The sequence below is a fragment of the Salmo salar genome, chromosome 13 (genome assembly GCF_965601325.2).
Source record: "Salmo salar chromosome 13, fSalSal1, whole genome shotgun sequence".
In the NCBI taxonomy this organism is placed as follows: Eukaryota; Metazoa; Chordata; class Actinopteri; order Salmoniformes; family Salmonidae; genus Salmo; species Salmo salar.
The window spans coordinates 38,246,544-38,255,727 of NC_138303.1; the positions used below are offsets into that span (position 1 = coordinate 38,246,544).

At 40.3% G+C, this 9,184-nt stretch overlaps 1 protein-coding gene across 2 annotated transcripts; it reads left to right on the forward strand.

Annotated features, from left to right (window-relative positions):
• Window positions 1-409: 409 nt before the first annotated feature.
• Window positions 410-8,888, forward strand: LOC106567211 (oxysterol-binding protein-related protein 2). Of its 2 annotated transcripts, none has more exons than XM_014136233.2 (14): window positions 410-513; window positions 905-1,031; window positions 1,177-1,291; window positions 1,384-1,459; window positions 1,692-1,826; window positions 1,945-2,042; window positions 2,213-2,395; window positions 2,519-2,626; window positions 2,740-2,829; window positions 4,319-4,442; window positions 4,734-4,853; window positions 4,953-5,076; window positions 5,187-5,277; window positions 5,414-8,888. In XM_014136233.2, the coding sequence occupies exons 2-14, from the start codon at window positions 995-997 to the stop codon at window positions 5,514-5,516; spliced, it is 1,404 nt and encodes a 467-aa protein (XP_013991708.1). In that variant the 5' UTR covers window positions 410-513; window positions 905-994; the 3' UTR covers window positions 5,517-8,888. The 2 variants fall into 2 exon arrangements, with proteins under 2 accessions (XP_013991708.1, XP_013991709.1); XM_014136234.3 differs by having other exon boundaries at window positions 466-513; window positions 905-1,052.
• Window positions 8,889-9,184: the final 296 nt, after the last annotated feature.

The following is a 9,184-nucleotide window of genomic DNA, read 5'->3' on the forward strand; positions in this document are numbered from 1 at the left end:
CATTAAAATCTGAATTTGAACTGGCTTTCCAAGTAAACAGCTAGACCTATATGGACCATTACCGTTCAAGAGGGTCACAATGGAAATACTTTAAATAACTTTTTTGTGTCATCTTCGACGATTTTAATGCCATTGTACTGTATCCACGTGTGGTTTTACTGTGTTTAAAATGGTCCAATAAATCAAGTAAAATAACATATTAGGCTTCTGAATAGATACCCATATTAGGCAATATGGAATTGGTGTCCATCACTAAAATCGCTGAGAATCTGGTGCATGTCTTACTGATCAATGCATTAATTATTTTTAGACCTTTAGCCGTTCTATCCATTCTATTTCTATTTTTCTTGCACTGTCCATGATAGGACTAGAAACCGAGTTTGGGATTGGTTGACAGGCCTATCAGTAGCATCGTCCTTACCGCCCACTTCCGCCCCCTAGAGTTCTTCATGCCTAGTACACTGTTCGTTGTTTATGTTTTGTACAGCAACACATTTGGACTTTGAAACGCTGGTAAATCACATTTACTACATTCCTTCAATTCTTTACATTGTATTTAGGCACTTCCAGTCGTTAGCTGACGTTTGCTAGTCGTTTGAATGTTTGATCCAGCACCAGCTCACTTGGCGCGCAGTTGTCGCAAAATCCAAAGACATTGGAGTAACTGGCTGGTTGGCTAACATTAGCTGTAGCTGGCTACAGTAGTACTGTAACGTTAGCTAGCTAGTGGTCCTAGTTGCTAGCCAGCCATCACAGCTCAACAAGCTAGGGTATTTCGCAATAAGTAAATGGATTTTCTCATGGATAAAAAAGAACTAAAATTATATCAATAACTGTAACTATTTTCGTATTATTTTTCTTGTGCCACTCACTGATGGATGGTAATGTGTGTTTTTGTTTCCAGGTGTCTGTGAGGCTCGGATAGCCTGAACCACAAGTACCCGGCCAAAAAATAAAGATATGTTTTGAGTGACATTGCACAATACTGCTCAGAATGAACAGCGAGGAAGAGTTCTACGATGCTGAGACAGGTGGATGCATGCTTTAGAAATGTAATTAAAAATACATGAGCTAATTGGTGGGAGAATAATAGCTATGTATTTATAATAGCAGACGCCCGTGACTGTCTAAGGGGACTTCTTAGTGTGTGTGACCCTTTTTTCTTGTATTTCTCAGGTCTTGAATCAGATGATGACTCTTGTGAGGTCAATTTTGAAGATGCCCAAGTGTATGACAGCAAGCATTCATCCAATGCCAGCACACCTCAGGAAAATGGGGTGTGGGAGCGCAGGTGAGGTTGCAAAGGAAAGATCTATGTCCTGTAGCATCACAGTTTGCATGTGTATTCAGTGCCCATAGTTTTTGTGTTGGTGTTTATTACAGGAAAACCCTGCCTGCTCCAATGATCTCCAGATGTGACTACAGTGTATGGGGCATACTAAAGAAATGCATTGGCATGGTGAGGACGTAGCTGTAATAAGTTTAAGATGTCTGCAACACTTCTATGCCCCCAACACCATCCACTATACAGACGCACAAACAGAAATCATAACAAAGCTACAAATTGGATGACATTCTGTTTTAGCCACATCTTACAGAGGAGTTCATACAAACGCTTTAGGGTAAATGTAATAAACAAGCTATTATCTATTAATGACACTATTAATTTGTTCTTTGCTGCGTTTACACAGGAGCTGTCCAAGATAACGATGCCCATCGTGTTCAACGAGCCCCTGAGTTTCCTCCAGAGAATGTCAGAGTACATGGAACACACTCACCTCATCCACAAAGCCTGCACCCTGTCAGACTCCATAGACCGCATGCAGGTAAACAAAACAGATGGGATACACTGACACCCTCCCCTCACAAAGCCTATTGTTGTACCTGCTCTTACGGGGCTCACACAATGACAGACTTTGTTTTCTCCTGTGTTATCTCTATCAGGTGGTAGCTGCTTTTGCAGTTTCTTCTGTGGCATCTCAATGGGACAGAACTGGAAAGCCATTTAATCCTTTGCTGGGAGAGACCTATGAACTCACACGGTACAGTTCGCATTTTTCAAAAGTGTATCATACTGTACCTCTTTTTCTGGAAACCTTTTTGAGATTCTTATTGATTTCAGAGGACAGTTTAAATAAGTCGAATCTCTTTGGATAATCTATTTATTGAGGTGTCGAGTATGCTCTTTTTAACATGCTTTTGTCTGCCTTAGTGAGGACGAGGGGTACAGGTTGATCTCAGAACAAGTGAGCCACCATCCACCTATCAGTGCCTTCCATGCCCAGTCTCTGAAGCAGGAGTTTGAGTTCCACGGCTCCATCTACCCCAAACTCAAGTTCTGGGGCAAGAGCGTGGAGGCGGAGCCTAAAGGCACCATGACACTGGAGCTGCTCAAGTGAGTGACTGCGTGTAAGAAAGTGTATGCAGTATGTATGTTGACATCTGTGTGTACTAAGCACACATCCAGACTCTCTCACATCAACTGCTAGTGACCTAATAACAACTTGTTTTGTTTCAGACATAAAGAGGCGTTTACATGGACAAACCCTCTCTGCTGTGTACATAACATCATCATGGGAAAACTCTGGATTGAGCAATACGGAACTGTGGAAATAGTGAACCACAAGTAAGACAGCAAATGCCAAACTTTTATTCAGAACAAACGTTTATTATGATTTATTTGATTGAATTTACAACAATAAGTCAATATTCTCTCTCCCACCTCTTCTGATTGGTCAGCACGGGGGACAGGTGTGTGTTGAACTTCAAGCCGTGCGGCATGTTTGGGAAAGAGCTGCACAAAGTGGAGGGCTACATTCAGGATAAGAGGTGTTAGAACAATAGAGTCAAACATCATCAGCCTTAACGAGCCCACAATTAGTCATTTGTTAAGTCATAGTAATACACTACCTTTCAAAAGTTTTGGGACACTGAGAAATGTCCTTGTTTTTGAAAGAAAGTTGTTTTTTTTGTCCATTAAAATAACATCAAATTGATCAGAAATACAGTGTAGACATTGTTAATGTTGTAAATGACTATTTTAGCTGGAAACAGCAGATTTATAATGGAATATCTGCATAGGCGTACAGAGGCCCATTATAAGCAACCATCACTAATGTGTTCCAATGGCACGTTGTGTTAGCTAATCCAAGTTTATCATTTTAAAAGGCTAATTGATCATTACAAAACCATTTTGCAATTATGTTAGCACAGCAGAAAATTGTTGTGCTGATTACAGATGCCTCACAAGTCCTCAACTGGCAGCTTCATTAAATAGTACCCGCAAAACACCAGTCTCAACATCAACAGTGAAGAGGCGACTCCGGGATGCTGGCCTTCTAGGCAGAGTTCCTCTGTCCAGTGTCTGTGTTCTTTTGCCCATCTTAATCTTCTCTTTTTATTGGCCAGTCAGTGATATGTCTTTTTCTTTGCAACTCTGCCTAGAAGGCCAGCATCCCGGAGTCGTCTCTTCACTGTTGACGTTGAGACTGGTGTTTTGCAGGTACTATTTAATGAAGCTGCCAGTTGAGGACTTGTGAGGCATCTGTTTCTCAAACAAGACACTTTAATGTACTTGTCCTCTTGCTCAGTTGTGCACCGGGGCCTCCCACTCCTCTTTCTATTCTGGTTAGAGCCAGTTCGCTCTGTTCTATGAAGGGAGTAGTACATAGCATTGTATGAGATCTTCAGTTTCTTGGCAATTTCTAGCATGGAATAGCCTTAATTTCTCAGAACAAGAATAGACTGACGAGTTTCAGAAAAAAGTTATTTGTTTCTAGCCATTTTGAGTCTGCAATCGAACTCACAAATGCTGATGCTCCAGATACTCAACTAGTCTAGAGAAGGCCAGTTTTATTGCTTCTTTAATCAGAACAACAGTTTTCAGCTGTGCTAACATAATTGCAAAAGGGTTTTCTAATGATCAATTAGCCTTTTAAAATGATAAACTTGGATTAGATAACATAATGTGCCATTGGAACACAGGAGTGATGGTTTCTGATAATGGAACTCTGTATGCCTGTGTAGATATTCCATAGAAAATCTGCTGTTTCCAGCTACAATAGTCATTTACAACATTAACAATGTCTACACTGTATTTCTGATCAATTTGATGTTATTTTAATAGTCAGAAAATGTGCTTTTCTTTAAAAAACAAGGACATTTCTAAGTGACCCAAGCTTTTAAACTGAAGTGTATGTAATCTGTTATGCATTCTGTCAGCATTGACATACAATAACAACTGCATGTTTTAAGTTGTATCTCACTGTTTCGTGTGGTTGTTCCTAAATTAACTTTGGTTGCATTGTTTTGGGAACAGTAAGAAGAAGCGACGTGTGCTGTATGGGAAGTGGACAGAGTGTATGTATAGTGTGGCGCCTAAGGTGTATGAAGCCAACAAGAAGAAGAAGACAGAAAAGGGAGATGCTAAGAAAAATAAACCGGTGAGCACTCAGAAGTGATTTGTCCAAGAACCAGCCCAATGGCAACAACAAAAAGGTGAAATCGTTTTCCTAAAATTGTGTTTCTTCCTTTCACATAAACATGCAGTGGCTTTAGGTGAAGGTATTGGTGATGGTCTTGTAAGTACTGTAGGCATAGTGTGCTACAGCAGTTCTAGTTATGACTGATCTATAGTGTATTATGGTAGATGGCTCTTTATGTTGCTTTAAAGTTTGTGTAAATGCAACTGTCTGTAGTTTATAGTAGACTAATGTGCATAGTCTTGTATGTAGGAGCAAAGTGCTGGAGAACAGGAGACTGAAGATATGCCTGGGGGTCAAGAGACCGTCTCTGTGATAACAGGAAGTGCCTTATTGTGGAGAATAACCCCACGACCTGCACATTCTGAAGAGGTAACACACACACACACACAGGGAGCCATTAGGGATATGGTGTTTCTCCTGTGTACCTAATTAACCCTGACTCTCATCCTTGGTCTCTCTGTGGTATAGATGTATAACTTCACCAGCTTCACCATGACACTGAATGAGCTGGAGCCTGGCATGGAGAGGCTGTTGGCACCCACAGACTGCCGTCTACGACCTGACATCAGAGCAATGGAGAATGGAGACCTGGGTAATGACTCACATTGAAACACAGACGTGCGCACACACACGATGCAATAACAACATTCAAGATGAATCGATAACCAAACAAAATGGAGCACATTGGTTTGTATATTGCAGACACAGCAAGTGTAGAGAAGGACAGGCTAGAGGAAAAACAGAGAGCTGCACGCAAGGAATGTTCCAAGGATGAAGAAGAGTGGTCAACCAGGTGTGTTCGCTAGGCAACAATAATAAGTATACGTATGCCCTGAGATGTGAATGTGTTGTCATGTTACTATAATCCAATTTTGATTCAATCATTTCCCTAAAACAAATTCCTGTACCATTTCTTTTGGACTTTACAGGTGGTTTCGGTTGGGAACAAACCCTCACACAGGAGCACAGGACTGGCTGTACACAGGGGGATATTTTGATAGAAATTACACAGACTGTCCCAACATTTACTGATGGGGTAGGAGGGACTAGAAGGGTTTCCATCACCACCCATAGTAGATTGATGTATGCCCGATTATCCTGTTCTCAGCCTTAGAATGTTAGGCAGCTAAGCCCACAATTATTACAGTTTTCCCAACCTAGACAAACCTCTCCCGCAATACAACAATGGAATCAAGAAATTAATATGTATGTGACAAAAATTATTTAAATCCCATTTTGCAAGTGACAAAGGGAAAATTTGAGCATTGTGAAAGACTTAAAATCGAGGCTAAGGCGGTTAGATAAGAGAATATTCAGTCTTCCTAAATGGCTTGGGCCGCCTGGCTAATTAACTGGAAGAATCCCACTCATCTCTGATGGTTTTATTTATTGTACCCATGGCTTTATGAAACTATGTCTGATAATGTGACATTTGTGGGGGTGGCCATTGTTCAGCAGTGGAATAGTGTACTATGCTCTGATCGACATACATTATCATGTTGAGCTAGATTGAAAGGAGGAGTTTGTACATACTCACTGTACAAACACAGTTACATTCAAATATCAGGCTTCATTCACACTTTTTCCATAAGTTGTGTGAATATTAAGACTTTTATTTGAGATGTTTCTAAAACATGATGTGCACATTGTTAACGTGCTGGTTCATTCTTTAATATTAAGGATTTTAACGTGTTGTTTTGTGACTAGAAGTCTAGAACTAAAAGCTGCTAATGACCATGTTTATACTAACTTAGTAAACTAAGTATTAATTATAAATGATTGTTATGAAAACTGTAACAAATGCAGATGATAATTTGGTGTGGCGTGTGTGTGTGTGTGTGTATATGTGTGTGTATATGTGTGTGTGTGCATGGTCACCAAAACAATTCTTTACACAAACGAAAGCCATACAACACTTGAAAGATTGTTTTTCCAAATCGCAGCCCCTTTTTCATTACGTAAAACTCTGGTATTGATCACAGCGACATGAAATAAAATTGAGCACCTTTTAAATGTCAGCCATCGTAAATCTATGCAAACAAACAGTACCATTTTTGTCTGTCTACTGCACAACTAGAAGACATAGAATGTGAAAATAAACAAACACCACTTATGGGCCTCCCTCATTGGTATCTGACCGCTGAAGATTCTGTGCTGAACATACAGTACTTATAGATTTGTGAGGGTGTCATACTCCGATGGGATAGCACTAGTTATCTCTTAACACTACAATCTGAGTATGCTTCCAGTCCTGTGCACAGAATTATGGTATCTGATCTGCTTCCCCCACCCTCACATCTTCACAACACTTATTATCTTTTGTTACCCTTCATAATTGTTATTTTTTTATATAGAAGTAGGGTACGTTTGGCATGTTTGTAACATTGTATCCCCTCAGATATTGATAGGTATCATTAATTAGCTGTCAGGGTTATGGTGTAAAGTGGAACACTCAAAGGTCTGGTTAGATATACTATATATGCGTACAAAAATAGGTGGACACCACTTCAAATTAGTGGATTAGGCTATTTCAGCCACACCCGTTGCTGACAGGTGTATAAAATCGAGCACACAGCCATGCAATCTCTATAGACAAACATTGGCAGTAGAATGGCCTTACTGAAGAGCTCAGTGACTTTCAACGTGGCAGCGTCATTCGTTAAACTTCTGCCCTGCTAGAGCTGCCCCTGTCAACTGCAAAGTGCTGTTATTATGAAGTGGAAACTTCTAGGAGGAACAACGGCTCAGCCTCAAAGTGGTAGGCCACACAAGCTCACAAAACGGTACTGCCTTGTGCTGAAGCGCATCTGTGCTTGGTTGCAACACTCACTACCAAGTTCCAAACTGCCTCTGGGAGCAATGTCAGCACAAGAACTGTTCGTCGGGAGCTTCAAGAAATGGGTGACCATGGTCGAGCAGCCGCACAAGCCTAATATCACCATGCGCAATGCCAAGTGTCAGCTGGAGTGTTGTAAAGCTTGCCGCCCATTGGATTCTGGAGCAGTGGAAATGCGTTTTCTGGAGTGATGAATCACGCTTCACCATCTACCAGTCTGACGGACTAATCTGGGTTTGGCAGATGCAAGGAAAACACTACCTGCCCGAATGCAAAGTGCCAACTGTAAAGTTTGGTAGAGGAATAATGGTCTGGGGCTGTTTTTCTTGGTTTGGATTAGGCCCCTTAGTTCCAGTGAAGGGAAATCTTAATGCTACAGCATATAATGACATTCTAGACTATTCTGTGATTCCAACTTTGAAGCAACAAAGCCCCCATGCACAATGGTTTGTCGAGATTGGTGTGAAAGAACTTTACATCGAATGCCTTTGGGATGAATTAGAACGTCGACTGCGAGCCAAGCCTAATCGCCCAACATCAGTGCCCGACCTCACTAATGCTCTTGGCTGAATGGAACCAAGTTCCCACAGCAATGTTCCAACATCTAGTGGAAAGCCTTCCCAGAAGAGTGGAGGCTGTTATTTAAAAAATATATATATATTTAACCAGGTAGGCCAGTTGAGAACAAGTTCTCATTTACAACTGCGTTATAGCAGTAAATGGGGGACCGACTCCATATTAATGGCCATGTTTTTGGAATGAGATGTTTGACGAGCCACATACTTTTAGCCATGTGTAGTCTTAACATTCTGTATACTCCCCTTGTCCTAAGGGTAAAAAAAATGACCCGCCTTCACTAAACCCCTAAAATAAAGCAGCTTAATTGAAATTTAAACCCCAAATCTATTTTGCATGAAGAAACAATCTGTCATTGATCACAAACTTGGTGAATATCTGGGTTTTCCCTCTTCACAATGCACAATCAGTGGACACCACTCGTTGTTATTACAACACACCTGTCATAATTGTTGTCTTTACTAAAGTAGAGGTTTATTATTAATATTGCTAAAGGTACTGCATAGGTGTAAACACATTTTTTACCCTTAATAAGACAACGCTAGGGAGTTTTTCCTCTACACCTGCATTGCTTGCTGTTTGGGGTTTTAGGCTGGGTTTCTGTACAGCACTTTGTGACATCAGCTGATGTAAGAAGGGCTTTATAAATACATTTGATTGATTGAAATGTATACATGTCAGTCCTAGTCAATGTACTGGCACATATACTATTGTTTCTGTTGTTTTCCTGCACTTGTACGGAGCTTTTGCGAATTATTACACACATCGATCGCCAGGTTACAGAAACACGGCTTACTCTACTATATTGTGATGTTCTTACTGTACACTGGTAATTTGCAAAGAAGCAACATTTATGAATTAAGTATCAGGACCCATAATTGAGAATTTTGTGTTTGTTAATGATGTCAAAAGAAGATGTCATTTTGATTTCACTTTCGAATATACAGTCTAGAAAATGTGAATGTACAGTAAAATAAAGTTATTATATTCTATATCTGGCTGAACAGCACAATTATTTTTATTTTTTTAATTATCGTTTAAAGGTATAACATTGACGCTTGTTCTAACCAATCACAGCCATGCAGTGGTGGTAGTCAGCCAATCACAATCTTTTTCAGAAAAGTTTAGTTTCACCCTCCTGTCAGATTGTTTTCTGCTCTAGTTGATGACCGTTCTCCTAGCAGCAGGATATTATGCTGGCAGCACGATCACAGATTTTCCTTCTTCAAAATAAAGATTTCCTCCAAAGACATGCTAAACTTTGGAAATAGTTTTTTTTTAGTACTCT